Below are 19,813 nucleotides of genomic sequence, written 5' to 3'. Positions count from 1 at the left end.
TCAAGTTTGTGTTTTTAGTGCAAGAGGACCTTTAGACTGCATAGCATTTTTCATGCAGATGTTTACATTAAACCATATAAAAACCATTAGACGACCAGATTTTCTAACGTTTACTATAATAAATATTACTGAAATCGGCCAGGATCAATGATGATGTGAAAAATGTGGAATTTCTAACTTCAAAAACAAGTTGCCTTAGAGGTAAGTTACTTTTAAACCAGTTTTGTAACACAAAATCAAAAAGTTTTGTGTCATAAAATTAAGCACAAATGTGTTGACCATGCAATAGACCGGTGATCTTTACAGGGTCTACCTGGCCTCTCTTGCCCTATGACAAATGAGATAAGCTCCAGCCCCCTTTGCAACCCTAACGTGGATAAGTGGAAGAGAATGGATGGATGGACCAAAAACCGATAAAAAACATGTTTAAATTAAATGAAACATTAAAAGCTTGTATAAAGACACAAAGGCTAAATGTGTGCCAAGTTGTGAGGCAAGATTTCCAAACACTGGCAAATGTTAAAAATTCTTATGTTTATAATTTCAAATAATGTTTATTTAAAGTTAAAAGTTTAACTAAGAACAAGACTACAGCACATTTTACTGTTGTCAACATGTATTGGGGATGTTACAGAGTTAACAGAGCAGAAAATATTCTTCTTGAGCATGGCTATATCTCATATTTTTATATCGTCATGAAATTTGATGATTAAATTCTTGGTCCTTTGTTAACCTGGTCAGTGTTTGTGACCTCATCACTTTTCCTCTAATGTCACCAGACCTAAATGCAAATTTTGGAGAATGCACTAACAATATATAAAATATTCCCAGATAATCAACCTTGTGAACTTTGGATAAAATTTTCATTTGGCATTCAGTGCTTCAGGGTTAGTCCTGTGTTTTCATGGCATGACGGTTTTTGGTTTGAAACTGTGTAGAGTTTACATGGTCTCCCGTGTGCTTGGGTGGATTTCCTCTAGTTACTTCACCCAGGTGCACCTCCAGAATTTTTTCATTGGGGTGGCTAGTTGGGGGCCACTAAAAATATTGGGGTGGCACACTAAAAACAGAATTTCTAGTTTTATTATGCTGTTGTCAAATATAGCTTATTATATACCTACTTAATTTCCTGCTATTAAAGTTGATATCACTGAAAATAGTGACCAGCATTTAACCAAATAAGATGAAAATAAGATATAAGATTTGAAATCCATAATAATCTTTTTTAAGTGATCGATTGATTGTTCGGTGTCTTCTGCTCTCTTGTAATCACGTTTATTAACATTATTAGCAACATAGGATAGTCTTGGTGGATGGCCAGTGGTCACGCCCCCCTTGGTGACGCCATTGACCACCTGCATTTCATTGTACAGAGATATGTGCTTTAGGTTAACTGGCCAAAGATAATATGAATACTATCCTACCTTTAAAGTTACTCTAATAAGTTTTCAGGACTTTTTAGGGGTAATCTAAGTTCCACTAAGATGAAAAAGATGAAGAAACATCAACTTAATATGAAAAATGGTGATCACAGTAAAATAAGTTCAGTTCAGTGATTAAGAAAATGCTTGGGCTGACCCCAGTGAGTGAATGTGCAGAGAATCACTCTTAGAATGAGGAACAAATCAATGAACGCTCTTTCTTCTTCTTCTTTTTTTTAACCCCGTGATTTGCATTTACCCACAGCAAAGTTTGAGCCATCTCGGCTGCTGTAGCAGGAGGAGGAGAGCATGACTGGTCCTTGACGTGGAATATTTCCGTAAAGAGACGATGAAGGAGTAGCAGAGTGTAGCTCGAAGCTATCCCGTTTACTAACCTTAAATCGAGACGGGCTTTAGCCGTGAATCCCGCTCAGATCTGGGTTCACCGGAGCTGACGGACACCAGTCTTTCGCAGACTGATCCCTTTCTCTTCCCCGCCTCATTCTGATCCGCTACAATCATGATAAAAGCCATTTTAATATTCAACAACCACGGCAAACCAAGGCTTTCTAAATTCTACGAACATTATGTGAGTGAAAATTTCTTGTTAATATTTTTCATTTATTTACTGCACATATGTGTGATTCACGGGTCAACGTGGAAACGGTTAATTAAAAAAAAATCACAAGCTGTACAGCTGTGCTGAGGACACTTTTAAAAAAATCCAATCACTGTCAGCATTAACGATACTGTGTTGCACACTGTTTGAATGGGAAGCTGTGGGTACTTCAATAATGTGCAGTTGTTTCAAACTGACGTAGGCTATAAGATGCCACTCTGATCCACGCTGGCCTTTAAAAATATGAATAATTAAACGTGTGCAAGCCGAAGCGAGGCTATCACATTCCCGCTGAGGCTGCGTGAACAGGAGTGAGCTCCGTTTTATTCACTTAGCTTATTAAATCTAATCTCATGCAGCCTATATACAGTCTGTGTGATGCACAGCCCGAAGCAGGTTTACTGTTTGTGTCACATGACTGTAATAGCTGTGGCCCTTGTGAGTAACTCGTGCTCAGTCCATCCCATCAGCATCACTGATGGATTATTGCCTGTAAGTTGGCATCACTAAAGCAGGCTGTTTAAAAAGCTACAGGTAACAAATGGCAGGTTATGTAATGTCATTTGCTGTGTGAGCTGTGCTGGCTTGGTCTTATAATTGGATTTATACCTCAAGACAGCCGCCTTCTTTTTATGTAGGTATCACAATAACAAGGTTGCACATGCGTTGGTCCAGCTCCCTGAATGAACTCTTGGGGACAAACACAAACAAACATAAGCTGATTAACAGATGAATTGCCAGAAAAAAGTTAAGCCTGCTCAAAAATTCTGCACACTTTCCAAGCACCTGCTTTTCACATGTGAGTTTCGTTGCGCTGTTCAATAGTGGATTTAGAAGCACTGGAGTTTGATTCAGCTGGAACTCATAAATGCAGATTTCCGATTTGATCTCAGTCTAGATAGCTGAATGTTTTTAGGGTAGAACAACATCCCGAAAAGATTAGATTTAAGAAAACACATGATGGGCATCACCCAGCAGTCTGTATTTAAAAACACAAGTATATACCAAGAGGTAATTTGATTGATTAGTCAGTCTGGCATCCTCATTACAGATCCTCCAGTCTGCTGATGTGGCGCTTTTCTTTGTTTTATGTATTCATCATTATGTATGCATCGTTTTTAGAAAGCAGAATCTCTAAAAGGAGTTTGGTTTCAAAATAGAAAGCAGCAAATGAATTTAACCATAAAAATATTTGTTCAGATTCATTTTCCATGTTGCATAATTATTTATTGAGATGGACATTAATGCGTTTGTATTTCAGGAGGGTAAACACAAATTGATTGGATTAGAAGTAGTCCATGTAGATGCCATCTGTTATGTTACCAGTTGAGGTGTCGGTTTACAGGCTGGCTGCATATACAATTTCACACATCCGGCTGACTGTGAAAACTATCTTTAGGACTCGGTTTATTGATAAGAGTTTACTGTTAAGCCTCGGCATTGGTATGTTGTTTGTCTTAGTGTGGCTGTGTCTTATATATGCGTGTGTGTGTGTGTGTGTGTGTGTCTGCGTTGAGTGGCAGAGCTGAAGAGGCGTTGTTCTGGTTGTTAAAGCCAGCCTGCTGGCTCAGACATAAACCCAAAGCATCTGTCCAGTCTGAGAGGAGGGAGAAATATGTGCACATAAAAATTCTCCCTATATATATAATTCATTCATCATCAGTAAGTAATGTAAGCCATAACTTTTACGTAGCAGTATAGACTTTTTTTTGTGCTACTGCTTTTACAAAAAAGTTGCTTTGCTTATTTTATGATTTACTTTTTTTGATGAGGACATCGTGGTTCTCGTGTTAAAGTAACAATGTGCTAAAACATGCTATAGGAGAGATGTGCAGACCCATGAGTGGAGGCTGGTGGATGAACATGCACTGTGAAAGCTGCGCCATTAAAACCACCTGCCTAATATTTTGTAGCTCCCCTTCGTCCAGGCTGTCAAAACAGCTCTGACCTCCAAAACAGCTCTGAAGGTGTCCTGTGCTATCAAGCACAGTGATGCTGACCTCTGTCATATTCCCATTCCAGAGTTATTTTTTGCAGTGTTGCTGAGCACATTATTCTGCTGAATAACACCTCTGCGTCAGTGAAAACTGTTCCCGTGAAAGGGTATACGCTATCTGTTAATGTAGCATAAACATAACTGCCAGCCACCGTTTCCCAGTTGGATGTTGCACAGAGTATAACACAATGGCTATGCTGGCAAGCCAGTTCCTATAGTGCAACTGGCTGCCTTCTTTCCACAGGTAAATAATGCAACACAGACCTGATGGCACATGTGGTGTAAATGTTCAGACCAGTTCTCCTTTTTACACTGTTCCGTTCTGATCACAATGCTGGTGGTTTCCATGGTGGTCTGTGGCTACACAGACCCCATACAAATAAAGGTTCAACTTTCTATGATTAGGGTTGTCAGCTTCTTGTGCTGTAGTAGATCTTTTTTGCACTCTTTGTACAACAGTGAGCCTTAGGCAGCCACGTCCTGTGTCACAGGCTCATTGGCTGACCTTCTTTGGCCCCCTGTTGGCATAATAACTACTGCATAATGGAAAATGCTGTATAGGGACCATCATATGTAGTTTTTGTCATTGTTTTGACTCGCATTTGTCACCATGGTGATATCAGTTTCCAACAATTGTTACAGTGCGTGTGGTTTCACCATAACTGGTTAGTCCTCAGGTGGAGGGGGATTGAAAAAGGTGAGTAGGGCTCAGATTTTTTACTGGTGACCGTTATTGATAACGATTTTCTCAGTATCATAATGAGAAAATCGCTTCACCTGGTGATATTTTTATTGGTTTAAAATTTGAATACTAGTAATTAAAAATCTCCTTCTATAATCTTAGGGTTTCTGGTATGTTTGGCTACCACATGAAATATGTTGACATATATTATCCTGTTATTTATTTAGCCTCCTGTTGGTCCTTAAATGTAACTTATACTGTGTTGCTGCTTGTGAACCTCCAGAATTTCAAATAGATTCGCAGGTTCATGTAACCAGATGGGGAAACTCTCAAACTCTGACATGTTTAAAAGCTGCTGCTGTTTCTGCAATAGGCTCACTGCTCTGCTCCGCTTTGTGACTGTATCATTAAGTCCCATGCTGCACGTCACATGACTGATTTTTAGCCAGCTGCATACTGGTCACCCTCTGCTCTCCTTTTACTCAATGAACTGTTATAGATCCAGAGAGGACGTTAGCACCCTTTGGTGAGACTGTGTCATTGTTAGAGCTGCAATAAAGCAGATTTTTAGCAAGGTTGTTGAGCTTGTATTGACAGCGCAGAGACGGTCTTTTTAGATCCTTTCTGTGGGCCCTCAATATGTTTTAAAAAACAGAACAATCTGATGAAGAAGATTTTGGTTCCCTTATTCATTCAAACATGCCTAAGGATATTGAATGCTTTGAACATAATCTCATCTCTTTGCAGAGATAAGCCTCCTTGACATGGTTTAGTAAGAGCCTCTGTGACCTCTGGGTATATTTGATTTTGACAGATAGAATGTTTGTTATATAAATATTTTATTTTTAGCTACTTAGTAATACACGTATTTAATAAAAAAAACAAAACAAAAAACAAAACAAAAAGGGAGAGGTGAGAGGAACCATTAATATCCTGTCAGACCAGTCTTCTGGCTAATAGTAACAAACTGGCTCACTGGAAGCAATTAAGTGGCCAAACATCACGTTGTTTACAGTCACTTCGGTGTTTAACAGCCTCTTGTTTCCTAATTCGTCCTCCAGAATGAAGACACAGAGCAACAGATCATCAGGGAAACCTTCCACTTGGTCTCAAAAAGAGATGAGAATGTCTGCAATTTCCTCGAAGGAGGAATGTAAGTTATGAGGTTGCTCGGTTGAGCCTGTTTGTGCATACGCGACTGTGTCTAAATGCTAAAGAAGCAGGCTTTAGTGGAAGTAATCTACTCCAGAAGATAATTGACTTTGACGCAACATTACAGGACTTAATTTCACTCTCCAAAGGAAAGCTCGGAGGGCTGTATGAATGACAATCAATAGCAACGGTGTTCGTTTGATCTTCATTTAACATTCATGAATGAGGAACTAGGCGTGGAGCTGTCAAACACCACTGCTCGCAGTTGCTCTTGCATATTTCTTTTGTCTCATTACACTTTGCAAAATTGAAGGGTAATGAAAAAATATACGTAGCAAAAAAAACTTAATAAGAATCTAGTCACTGAATGGAGAGCACAACAAACGCATAAAAAAGCCCACAACCCAAAACTAATTTCATTTACTCATTCTATTTAATAATTGCATAATACCGAGGGAGAGTTCCTACATTACTACATTTCCTGTTGTTAACAGAAACTGTGATTTCTTATCAAACCCAGCAAGAGGCTGAATAACCACTACCATTTTCTATCTTTTCACGCTTGTATATGTTGTGTACTACCTTTACACTGACTCATAATAACTGAAAAGATCTTGTTATTTTTCTTCACGTCTTTATCTGTGTTTACTTCATACTAGTTAAATCAGGTCATTCTCAGGGTTCAGAGTTCTCTCTGAGTGTTAAACTCCCTGTGAACCTTGTGCGTACGTTCAAAAGTTTAGCATACATTAAGATTCCCTTATCTAAGTGTATAGTAGAGCGTAGTTTCTATGGCATGCCTGACAGGCCTCATTATATATTTGATGAGGAGCAATCTCTCTAATGTTTTCTTGCCTCTTGTTTTTCAGGTTGATTGGAGGATCAGACTACAAGCTGATCTACAGACACTACGCCACATTGTACTTTGTCTTTTGTGTCGACTCCTCAGAGAGCGAACTAGGAATTTTAGACTTAATCCAGGTAAAAGCCTGGGAAAAACAATAATGCCACCATCTCTTTCACCATAGTTGTCGGTGTGCTTTCAGGATCTTTCTTGCAGACTGTGTTCCTTTAGGTCTATAAGCCCTTTCTTCTATTTTGTTCGCAGGTATTTGTGGAAACGCTGGACAAGTGCTTTGAGAACGTCTGTGAGCTTGACTTAATTTTCCATGTCGACAAGGTAATAAATTCATTTGTCTCTTTGTGATGTAACATGTTTATAATGCCATTCGTTTGAGCCTTGGAACGACCTCGACCTCTTACGAAATCAGAATAAAATTAGTGACTCATGTTATGGTACAAAATTTGATAACCTGCCTTGTTTCATAACATGTTGTGTAGCGGCATTTTTGTTCTAATATAGTTAATTCAGTGTTTAGGGGACCGATTGAGATTGAACTGTAGTTTGGCTACAAATGTTGTCTATTCGCCCTCATTGTTTTGTTTGATAATTCAGGCAATACTGCTTTGGTTCTGGTTAAACTTGGTTAAGGGGGAGCCAAAAAAATCAGAAAAATCTCTGCATTGTTATTTTAAGAATAAAACACTTAGAAAGGTCACATACTTTACTTTTATATTTAGCAAAGAAAATGGGAAATAGGTGCAAACTTGGAAATGAAGTATGTGAGGCAAAAACAGCTTTGAAAATTGATATTTGGTACAACCTGAACTCTCTTAGACAAGCTTTCTTTGAATTTCTGCATAGACTCTATGCAGTGTCTATGCAGTGAGTGTCAAAAGATGGCTTTTGACACTCACTGTTGCACCTCCTCTGTACATATAGATGAGAATTGAATCAGAAATGTCACATTTGGATTTATCACTCCATCAGACCTGTTGCCACTGATTTTTAGTCCAGTTCTTGTGCAGTTTGGCATACGTCAGTCTTTTCTCCACATTTTCCTTCCTTATGAATGGCTTCGTGGCAGCCACCCTTGCATTCAGACTGTTTCCGATGATGCTTTGGCAAACAGTAGATGGATCAGGCGAAGGGCCAGATGTATCTGTCAGGTCTTTGTTGGATTTTTCCCATTTCTTTATCCAGGCCCACACACCATGCCGAGACATGTCATGTTTATACAGAACAATACACAGAATAAGGGGTGTCTCAAGACTTTCTCACAGCACTGTAATGCTGCAATATGAGGAAAAAGCTTTGCGTGATGATTAGATTCACGTCTAATTCCTCTCAGGTCCACAACATTCTGGCTGAGATGGTAATGGGTGGGATGGTCCTGGAGACCAACATGAATGAAATCATCACGCAGGTGGATGCCCAGAACAAGATGGAGAAGTCTGAGGTAAGCGTGACCCTGACAGTTCAACTGTATGTATGAGGTGGTGTATACAGTATGCAGGCATGTGTGTATGCTGCACCCTGCATGCTATTTTCCAGTGACCTTGTGGATGCTCCCTACCCACTCTTGAGTGTTTGTGCTCTTTTTTTTTTTTTTTTTTTTTTTTTTTTGGTCTCTTTTCCTGCTGCTGCACTGCTCTCAACTCAGATCAAGACTCAACATATTCTCTCCTGTATCTCTCAGTATACTATACAGCCATAGTCATCACTTCTACCATTTCTATGAAGACTTAACTGTACCATTTTCCAAAGCACCTCCAGATTCAGTGACCATAAAATCAGCCATATCATCTATATTTGAAATACAGTAGTGAAAATATGCTGGTTCCAGGCTGTGTCTTTATATGCTCTTTATTTTAGAAGAGAATGTGAAGTTTCTGCGCTATCCGTGTTGTAGTAAATGCTTTTCAAATTTGTTTTCTTGCAGCTACAAGCCAGTGTCCTCGCTTAGATAACTGCTCTATGCAAGGACATTGCTTTGCTTTGCACACAGCTTTTGCTAGCAGAGAAACATTCATTTTACGAGTTGAAAAGTTTAATTTGATTTTAATTTGACAGACAGCCAGAGACAATTTTATGAAATCACTTATTTGCAAAACAGTGTGGATTGTAGCATCTGATAGTCCTAAAATCGAACTGCACTAATGATTTGGCCCTTTGTTTCCAAAGCACTTGCAGCACGCTGCAGTAATGTATCAGCATTTGAGTTTTGGTGAAATCCTGTTTTACTCTTACAGCGAAAGTCACAAAGTCATACAAATTTGTTTCTACTTTGTTTGCTTCCTTGACAAACTGAAGGGTTTCATGTTCAGGTTTTTAACTGGCTGATTAATTGTGTGCTCTAACAGTAGATTTCCTTTTTTTTCTTTTTTTTAAAAGTGTATATATTTTTTAATAATCTGAGCTGCATTGTGTGCTTTTAACCAGACAGACTCTTCCTTTTCGATTGACCTTCTGTAAGCAGATCTTTTACTGTTCTACGATCATCTGAGCTGCTCTGTCTCTTCCCTCTTGGACCTATCGTAGACCACAGAGTTCGTTTATCACACTGATGCTAATTGAAAGTGGCACCGTTCTATTATAGGTCAGTCTCTGGAGACCGAGGAATGAGGCGTTCTTCTCCACAACTGGCAAGGAACGATTATGATATTAATCGCATTTCAAAACGCACGTTCTCGTCACATAATATCTCTATATTTCGCAGCTATACATAATTGTAGTATACAGTTTACAGTTGTGGTGTATGATAGGTCCTATCACTTTTTTTCTGTGGAGATAAACTGTAATTACTTTAATCTGCTTTAACATTCCTCATTCCTCTTTTTCCTGACCCTGTCCAGTTCTTTCCATTCTTCTCTTTCTCTCTCTCTCTTTACAGACGTTTATCTTTCAGTCTACCAGGCAGGACAGGTAGACACAGGTACTGCTAAATTTACAACCAAGTACTGTAACCTTAACTGCAGTTTACCCCTCCCTCTTGAGTCTCTTCATATGGCCCTCCATGTTGAAGTAGAGTGACGTCACTTACATACAGTAGGAATCTTTCGTGGCAGACCCAAAAATGTTTCCCTCCTTAATCCGGAAGAAAAACGGTCGCGGTCGTTGAAATTGCAGGCTAGAGATGTAGTAGCATGCTGTCTTTCTAATAAAAAAACAAAATAAAAAGATACAAGTTTTATGTGTGAGTGGTTCGTATGTAGCAGGTGGATAACTTAGCTTTGCATAGATAGAAATAAAGAAATGTTTTACCTTGTCTATGTAAAACCAACTAGCATCTCTAAAGGTCACCAAAGTGCAGTTTGTCTGGGATTGTATACTGGGCTATTCGCTACTATGAAAAAGTCTTGAGTTCTGTTTTTATTTGGAAAATGGGATCTAGGTGCAGCACGGAGAACTATTGTTAAACACCAATTTTTGCTTGGAAGCAAACTATAAAGAAATGAGGGGTGGCTCGAGACTTTACTGTAGGATTGTGTGTTGCCCATCAGAAACAATATAATAATAGAAGTCCAAGCCAAGAACATTTCTAGCAAAAATGTCCCTTTTTAAACAGTGAAATATTGTTTTTACACATGCACAGCGAGCTTTGGAGGAGCTGGAAGGTGATTTTTCTTATGTTTTACCAAAGCCAGAAGACAAAAGTAACTCATTTGTTTCCCAGGGTTTTCAATCTACATGCTAAATTACAGGCTAAGGCTAACACTGATATCATTTATAAACGAGACTGAGCCCTGGGTGAGTTTTTCAAAAGGCTCTTTTATTTGCATGAAGCACAGAATCAAACTGCTGTTATGAGACACGAAGCTGGCGTTGCTATTTCTGTGTGTGTTCGTCACGCAGTACTTTATTAAAAACCCACTTTAATGGATTTGCACAGCAGGCCTCCCGGCGACCTGCTGCAAAGCAACAAAGTATCCTTCACTGTTAATGCCGAGCCAATTTGCTGGCTCAGCATTCCTTTCGATTAACGACACGGTCATCTTTCCGTCTAACACAAGTCTCCTTGACTCCTGGCAGAGGGAGGGACACCCCCTAAGACAAACAGCCTATTGAAATAACCTTATGAAACATGAAGTGGATTAATCTCCATTCCGAGCGTACCTTGCGTGTCAGGCTCTGAAGTTATTTACAAGGGTGTTCGTTTCTAGCGAGGCAGCGATCATGCAGTTTTCTCTCCTTTTGGTCATTTTTGGGTCTGTCTTCCAAAGATTCAGCTGGGGGTTCTCTAACCGCACTGATTCTCAAATGTCTGCTCGTACTCGAATCACTCAAATCATTCAGTATCTTCAGATCTGTGTTATTGATCATAAAAACTATACTTGGCTGGATTCTTCCCTTAAAAACGCTCAATTTCTCTTATATAATTTCACATTGAGATTCATTGTGTTAGAGTGAAGTGCCTCCTCTGTAACTGAAAACAGATCTCCCATTGTAGTTTAGTGCTAGTAGGCTTACAGCCTTTTCCTATCATCAGCAGTTAACACAACACACATGCAAATGACACACTATTTTTTTTTTTGTTCATATGTATTTAGACAGAAAAATGTTAGCTACTGTCATGTGTAGGCTCCCAGAGGTAATTCAACTCACTAGAGGTATAGTATCACCTGTACTATTACTCCTAAAGCAAAAATTGTACGTTTTCTAAAATCTACCCACCTATCTATCCAAACATCATTACCGTCTTCATATCAAAATCCATTCTTCTGCTTTACCCAATTCTCTCCTTCCGTTTTAACCTTATCGGTCCTCAAGAGTCCGGTGGGTTCACTTTCCAAGCAATGCTGCCTTTTGTCCATTTGATGAATGTGAAGTAGTGCTCAAAATCAGTGAATGGTGTAGTACAGTATGTCCTCACCGTTGACGCATAATTGGCTCTGGTTGTGATCCAATCATTCTTGAGAAAATAAGAAAAATAATGCATGTGCATATGAAGCTATGAAGGCATCTGAATGTACATTTGCACATGTCGTCTGTCTCAGTAGCTGTCAGTGCTTTTGCATTTTGTCAGCAGTTGATTGTCTAGTACTTTGTTTAGCACTGTGTGTGTCGAGTGTTCACTTTTCAGTGTCTCGTCCTGTAACGGCACGTTTTCTGCTTCACTGGTTTGTGTCTTATCAACCCTCCTTGTGTGTGTTTTTTTGCGTGTGTGTGTGTATAGGCCGGTATTGCAGGAGCGCCCGCTCGTGCCGTATCAGCTGTAAAGAACATGAACCTCCCGGAAATGCCCAGAAACATCAACATTGGTGACATCAGCATAAAAGTGCCAAATTTACCCTCCTTCAAATAGTGGCAGCGAGATCCCGAACCTGCAGATGTCAGCCAATGTTTACAGTGATGCAATCTGTTTACCACAACCTCAATTCACCAACTTTTATCAAAACTATAAATCTTCAAGGTACTGTGTGATCTGACACTCCTTGTACGTGTGCTTTCTCTTTCTTCTTGTGTTATTTTTCTCAGTTTGAAGTAAAAGTAAGTATTTATTTATGAATGGTACATTCCTTACGCCTCACTGAAGGTTGGCTCATGACTTTCAGCTCACTGGAATCTGCTAAAGTGTTTACTTGAAAGAGAATTGCGTGGCAGGAAGTGACCTTTTGGGGCAGTCTTACGAGTTAGTTTTTTTTTTTTTCCAGACTAAGAGAATCAGTCAAGTAGAAGTGAAAGCAAAAATATTTCGAATCCAAAATTGGAACCAGTTTAGTACAGTATTGAGAGATTTAGGGTACAGAAGATTATTATGTTGAAGATATGCTGTGTGACAGAAAAATATATATGAAATGATTTTTCTTTTATTTGTATGCAAAGTATTTTTCAAAGATTCACCATGTCTTACCAAATGATGCTCTTAATTTTTGTGTGTATATGACTTATTTTCTCTTCTTTTTTCAACATAATAAACGTCAAAACGAAACCTGTGTGCTTGGCTTACTTCATTTTTATAAAGATCTTATGTCAGCTGCTCCTGTTGGGAGTCACCATGGTGGATTATCTGCCTCCGTCTCACCCTATCCTGGTTTCTCCTGGCTCGGCCTCCTGTCTTTTTGCCAGTGCCACTGTCTCCAAACCATTTATCACAAGAGGTCTCACTATCATCTTGTAGACCTTCCCTTTCATGCTTGTTCCTCCTGCCACAAATCACCCCTGATACTTGGCTAAATATGTATGTGGTACATTACATTTTACTAAATGTTTAAAATAAATATGCTGCCTAACATTTATTACACATTCTCAGATCCACTGTACTTTGTCAAGTCATTTCATAAAACATTTTTGGGTTATCAAATCTTAACTTTAAACCACGGAGATGGGGAAAAAGAACTTTTTGGGACAAAAACATACAAAACTCACCCAAAAACCTTCTTATCCAGTATGTCGCGCCTTTATTGCCTAAAAACAAGTTAAATAGAAAACGAAAACCAGTAAACTAAAATGACGTATTGTCATGATTGTATTTGGGCTTTTATCAGAAGAACAGTCCATTTACAACGGGGAGGTTTAAAAAAAAAAAAAAAAATAAACCCAGCAGAGCTCCAAATTTGTTCTGGTAAATGACAGATAAAGCATAAAATTAATTTTATGTGCTTTTGCCGTTTTTTTTTTTTTTATTTTTTTTTAGCGCTTTTCTTGCAGGACAGGCACTGATTTGTCCAACGCTGATTCCGTAGTGACTGTTGCATTTTCAGAGATTCACTGTGCGCAGTTTTTACGCAAAACAAATCTCACATAAACTTTATTTTGCAGAAAGTGACATGATCACAAATGTCAGCAGTAAGTTTTCGTTTTTTTAATGCAAGTAAACGATTTCCCTCCCTCCAGCAGGCTAACAGCAGCCAGCGCGGATCCACTCTCTGCCGTGACTGCGCATTGCCGCGCAGCTTTGACGGTCACGTGACTTGTCTTGTGACAACAGGAAGCCGGAATGTCAACAGTGTGAGGATGCTGCTGTGGCTTTGACGCTTTTCAACTCTTCAATCACTATTTTTAAGGACGCAGACTACAATGACTTCCATTATAAAAGAAACACAAAGGTGGGACACCCCCCCTCAAAAAAAAAAAAATTACATGTAACGACATTTTATCTTGTAGCAAACCCTGAGCTACCTGTAGCATACGAAGGCATGCCGAAAGTCGATATTGTAATTTGTTGCATTAATACATCTTAGCAAAAGGTATCTATATTTATCTTTTTTTGCATTTTGGTGAGATTTAATTGCACAAATGCGCTTTCTTCCATTTTAGCCTTACGCGTTTGCTCATTCTGGTATGGTAACATTAGCAAGTATGTTGGTGGGCTGGATAAACAAGTCATACTTTGGTACAGTGGTTGAACTTATGCGCACAATGACTTAATGACACTTAAGCAGTGTCTTTGTAAAATAAAAATACTATTGGGGTGCCGGGTTAAGTAAAATCGCACAAGGATATATTTAGAGTTAAGTCTGTACAAGTTACTACTTATGCTTAAAAAACAAAACTACTACAACTTGAAACTGGGCAGAAGTATTGGCCGCCTTTAAACCACTTAATAAGACAGTTGAAATCATATCATGTAACCGATTTGAATAAAAATATTTTTACCCATTTAGACTTGTTACTATATGTACTATATGTACTATAGTTGCATGAGATTTTTTGATGAAAGAAAAGAAAAGGCCAGTTTACGATCAAGATAGATTAAAAAAAACAAAAAAAAAAACAACCTAAACAAAAACAAAACAAAAAGGTCTGAACCCCTGAATCCTGCAATAAGGGGATGTGGTGTCACTACTATGCTGTTTGGGGTATTTTGCTTGCAGGTTTTGAATCTGGTTGTGAAGCAGGATCGCTGAGAAAATGGTTTTAACGGACATAGCCTGGCTGATTTATCTGCAGCCTATCTATTAGTATCGCAGTTTATAACGGCTGATAAATTAACATTGAAAGAGTAAAGAAGAGACTGCTGAAACACCCTTCAACCATATTATGAGTGTTGATGTTGCATAACTGGTCCAACCTCGGCACTTTGCAACTTCCCTTTTGGAAAGAAATACAAATACTACAAATGAGCCAAACTGAGTGTAAACGAGTACATAAATAACTACATATTATAAAAATTTGGTAAATTTGTTTATGTTTAGTGGGTCTGAAAGAAAAAAAAATATCGGCCAGTATTTCAGCATGTTGGATTTTTAAATAATTGATTTTCTGTATTTGTAACAGTCTTAATATTCCCGTTTCCATCAGGCTTTACTCGATGATAACCTTTAGCCTATGTAGCCCAAGAGGATAGATCTCTTCCAGGAGCCAGTGCATTCAACCATAGATAGACAGACGTCTGTGCATCTATCTATCTGGGATATTGTGCAGTATTAAATAAAACAATGGGAAATGATCTGGGAATAATATAATAGAAAAAAAAAAATCTAATTTGTAAACTCAGACTTTTCATTATTTCATGAAAGTGAATTTCATGGTATCCTCTCTTATAACAACAGTACATAAACATCTGGCAACTGAGGAGACAAGTTGTTTGACCTTTGGGATTTTAGCTGCTCAACAGTCCTGAGACTTCTTTGCCGTATTTTCTAAATCATGATGCTCCAGATGTTTTCAGTTGGTGAAAGTTCTCTTTTACTACAAAGCCGTGCTGTTGTATTAAGTGCAGTATTCAGTTTTCCATTGTCATGTTGAAATACGAGAAGGCCTTCCTTGAAAAAGTCATCATCTGGATGGAAGCATATACCGTTCAGCACTGAAACGTATATATGGGTTTAGACATTCCAGATGTGCAAGTTGCCAGTGCACATATGCACACACATACCATCAGGGAAGCAGGCATTTGACCTTAGTGCTGATAACAAGCTCATTGATCCTTTTCTTCTTAGCCCAGATGATGTGGCGTCCATGTTTTTCCAAAAAGAATTTCAAACCTGGATTCATCAGAGCAGTTTTCCATTTTGTCTCAGTCGATTTGAATTAAGCTTTGGTGCAGAGAAGATAGCAGCATTTCGGGATCATCTGCACATGTGAATTCTTCTTATATGCTAGAGCTTTAATCTGCATTTGTGGATGGCATGGGAACTAGATTCACAGACGTATTCTTGAGCCCATGCAGTGATTTCTATGACAGAATCATGCCTGTTTTTAATTGTCCCTCATGCACAGAGATTTCTCCAGATTCTCTTTGTGGAGATTGTGAGATCTGCTACTTTGGTACAAAACCATCAGCACTTTATGTTTGTAGTTAGAAGCACCTTTGAAATTCAATGACAGTCTGAGAGAACCATCTTTCATGCTGAGCCCTGAACTCAGATACTTAACTAAGAGATCTGAGAATGTCCTACATCATTGTCATTAACACGTGTGACTCTTATTTTTTTCTTAAACAGCATAAAAGAAGCAGTGACTTTCATCAATGCAATTGATGTGAACAAGTTCTCCAGACTGATCTCCCGCATCATACAGAAGCTTCATCTGAAGGTATGGAGACTACACAATGTTATCTGTGCCAAAGATGAGAGGCTTCGCAGCAAAGCTGTCGTGCATGCATAAAGACTTACTGGAGCATCGCTCACACTCGACTCTAATTAATGCACACGCAGACCTGGATCTGCTAATCTTTCTGGTTTGTCACAAGATTGACTCGTCAAACTAAATGTTTTATTCAAGGGACTCTTTGTGTGGTTTCTTTATTTCTTTTGAAGTGCTAATGGGAGGCAGTGCAACTTTTTAAAATAATAATATTTAATGAAATAGACATTTTGACATGTATCAACAGGCGATCATATTATTTAATGTTCTTATGCTGCAATTCAGCCTAGCGGATGAATTGTTTTGTTGATATTTATGAAATTAGAATGAATATTTTAACTCCTTGTTAGTTTATGCTTTGTTTTTTATTCATACAGTAGCAGTTTTTCAACCTTTTGCATGTCTGATGTCAATTGCTACAAGCCTCAGTCTATCCATGATCCATCACCATCCACATTAAATAAAGACTAGGGGCTTTATTTACTTAACTGGTGGCACAGTGGTACAGTAGTTAGCACCATTGGCTCACAGGCTCAGAGAGAACTTGCAAACTCAGAAGCATTCAAACCTGTGACGTTCAGGTACTCTGGATTCCTCCAAAGCCATGTTCATGTTAGGTTAGCTGGCAATTCTAAATTGGCCGTTGGTGTGAATGGTTTTCTCTCTGTCTCTCAATGTTAGCCCTGATAAACTGGCAACCTATCCAGGATGTACCTCCTTCCTTAACCTATGACTACTGAGATAGGACATTGGCTTTAGCTGCTATATGACCCTGAATTGGATAAGTTGAAGAAAGCAGAGTGACAAGGACTTAACTTTGGTAATTGGGATACTGCAATGTTCCACATTTCGCTTTAAAATATCCAAAATAAAAATAAAACTATAATAAAAATCTGTTTGTTGACTGAACTGACTGTCACTCACGAGTGGCAGCAGAGGAGCTGCGCACAGCAAAACATTAGTGTGAGTAACATGAAATTAATACTGTATGTTGCTTATGAATATAAGCTCCTGTCAAGGAAAACCTTTGTTGTTGTCAGACTTGTCAGATTAACACTGACACCCACATACTGTGTTTTAACGCTAATTCTGAAAATGTTTTGATTGTCAAGCAGACAGTGGCTTTTCATTCATATATTTAGTTATTATTTCAGGATGCTTTTACATTACATTGGATTTTTTTCTACACAGGGAGAGCGGACGTTTAGTGAGGAAGAGGAGGAAAAACTCCAGGCTGCTCTCTCATTGGATAAAAATGCTCTCAACCTAGTCTTGGAAACTTCTGCCTTTATATTAGAGCAAGTGAGTGGTCACCAGACATCCTGTGTTACGGCTGTGTTTATCTTGATTAGCTGGACTTTCTTTTTGCTAGTTTGAGAATATTATATAATTGTAAGCAGGCAGCAATGGCTGTTAAACATGATGGAGAAGACAAAATAAGAAATAGGTTTTGTGCGGTGGTGGACAAAGACATGACTTGAATCCACTTAGATGTGTTGCTGCAGCGCAGATAGAAACATTTCTGTACATTTAAATGTGTTACTGTTCTTTGCCCTTGTTGTGTACATCATACACGTGTATTTGTAAGAAAAATAAATATAAGAGCGGTAAGAGAGGTCGTCTGTACATGGTTCACCAAAGTCATGTGAGCAGACATGTTTACAAGTTTTTACATTGTTTTTCCTGCAGTGCACATAAAAAGTGACTCAAATGATGCACATTTTGCATATTTTCTAAATATCTTAATATGAGGAGATCGGCATGGAGTGTGTACTGTAGCTTTTGAATCACACAGTGAGCCTATTTCTCCACATGGGGTCACCGTTGTGTTGCGAGTAGTTGTATTTCCAATGTTGTGTTTGGTATTAGATTAAATGGATTGTTCTTTTATAACTAACTGCACAATAACACGATATAAATGAATACATTTGATGCTGATTAACACATCCTGTCCTCTTCTCTCATCACCTTTACTAGGCAGTGTATCATAATGTAAAGCCGGCCTCTTTGCAACAACAGCTGGAGATGGTCCATCTAACCCCAGAGAAGGCTGAGGTGTTCTCTCAGACCTGGGCAACTGCTGGACCCGAACTGGTGGAGAAACTGAAATGTAATTTGTTTGCCCCGAAGAAGGTACAGTCTAAGGTTGTTTTTTTTTGTCCTCGTTAGCATCAGACTGCTTATTTTTATTTAGCAGAATATACACAGCAAACCCTTTACAGTTTGTTATTTATGTTTTACAAACAATATATCCAAACAAGGGTTTTACCACTGATGCAGAAACTACAGTACTTGTAAACCAGTTATTCTTGTCATTCATGCACCAGTTGTGCCTGTGCTGGTGTAAATGAGAAATTTCAGTTGCAGTAAGTCTGTGGAGGAACAGTAAAAGCAAGCAATACAGTGTAATATGTTTTTGGGAACATTATTAGTGTTGATATACCTGAACTTTGACTACACCTGCTATAACGTCTTAGAACGGGCGGCTTTGGGTTTCAATTTTATTTTCATCGCGAGCCGAGTTCTATTGAATTCATAATGTGACACTGAATTGAAAATAAGCACCAGACTGTCTACATTAAGACTGACCTGCTTTTATGTGAATTCTTTCCAGCCGTTTGGATTACAAAGACTTCTTTCAAAGCTCACACAAGTTGTTTCATTAATTTCTAAACTTGTTTCGCTCTATAACTTGATTAAAGAGCGACACTTCAAACGGCATTCCTTTCAGAGACGAGGGAATTAAGATCAAATGCGGAATAAATACGCAGCATGTACACATCAGTCACATTATGCTGGGGCTGTTGCTGTTGTCAGACATTTATATGTCTCACCTGCTCGTGTCTGGCAAATCTTCCCCTCGCTCCCTAATGAATTTATACAGGGAAGGATGTGACAGCTATTGATCCTTGAGAATAGAGTCATAATTATACTAATACTATAATAATTAAATTAATATGTTTTGTCTCACATTTGAGATTAAATTGAGTCTCGTATTCATACACACCATTTCTATTCAGCAGGCATCTTGTCATTTCTGCCACATGCTCATTGAACATAAAGTCATAAATTTCTTATTTCTTGCTCAATATCAAAACTGGGTGTGAACAATAAAGCTACAAGTATTAGTTAACCAACTGAACGTTAACTGGCATCGCTTTAGATAAAGCAATTAATTGCGCGTGTCAAAGAATTTGTAGAGTTCAGCCTCTGGAATATCAGGACTTGGTTCTTTTTTTTCTTCACTGATAATATCACAATTGTAAATGCAATATCTTTGGTTGGTTGGACAAAAAGCTGACATTTGAAGATCCCACCTTGGGTAATTATAAATGACATTTTCCCCTGTGTTCTGGCATTTTACAAAGCAAACGACAAAACAATCAACAGATGAATCAATACGGAAAATAACTGCGAGATGTAGCTGTAAGCTCAGTGCTCGTGTCAAATATACGCGTGTGTGTCATGATTGACAAATTAAGTAAATAGTTTTTTGAATGCACAGCAAAAACGAGCAACGGTCTTACAAATAATCACAGACCGCGTCACCCCAGCGATCTAAATAGTTGTG

General features: G+C 38.5%; 2 protein-coding genes across 3 annotated transcripts in view; both read left to right on the top strand.

Annotated features, from left to right (window-relative positions):
• The first annotated feature begins 1,702 nt into the window (after positions 1-1,702).
• ap3s1 (adaptor related protein complex 3 subunit sigma 1) lies at positions 1,703-12,647 on the top strand. 2 transcript variants are annotated; one of them, XM_006789890.3, is made up of 7 exons: positions 1,703-2,010; positions 5,780-5,871; positions 6,740-6,851; positions 6,979-7,050; positions 8,063-8,170; positions 9,605-9,646; positions 11,888-11,975. In XM_006789890.3, exons 1-6 carry the CDS (start codon positions 1,942-1,944, stop codon positions 9,638-9,640), a joined length of 489 nt encoding a protein of 162 aa, XP_006789953.1. In that variant the 5' UTR covers positions 1,703-1,941; the 3' UTR covers positions 9,641-9,646; positions 11,888-11,975. The 2 variants fall into 2 exon arrangements, with proteins under 2 accessions (XP_006789953.1, XP_006789951.1); XM_006789888.3 differs by lacking the exon at positions 9,605-9,646 and having other exon boundaries at positions 1,705-2,010; positions 11,888-12,647.
• A 989-nt stretch (positions 12,648-13,636) lies between these two features.
• The window catches only part of commd10 (COMM domain containing 10), a 64,297-nt gene continuing 58,120 nt past the window's right edge, over positions 13,637-19,813 (top strand). The window contains exons 1-4 of the mRNA XM_006789887.3: positions 13,637-13,760; positions 16,101-16,191; positions 17,434-17,544; positions 18,220-18,375. Coding sequence (XP_006789950.1) covers positions 13,732-13,760; positions 16,101-16,191; positions 17,434-17,544; positions 18,220-18,375 — 387 coding nt within the window. The 5' untranslated portion in view covers positions 13,637-13,731. The remainder of the gene's footprint in view (positions 13,761-16,100; positions 16,192-17,433; positions 17,545-18,219; positions 18,376-19,813) is intronic.

The sequence above is a fragment of the Neolamprologus brichardi genome, chromosome 12, assembly GCF_056152115.1.
Source record: "Neolamprologus brichardi isolate AB-2024 chromosome 12, ASM5615211v1, whole genome shotgun sequence".
NCBI classification, from domain to species: Eukaryota; Metazoa; Chordata; class Actinopteri; order Cichliformes; family Cichlidae; genus Neolamprologus; species Neolamprologus brichardi.
The sequence above is the reverse complement of the archived record's forward strand: the minus strand, read 5'-3'. Positions and strand labels throughout refer to the sequence as shown.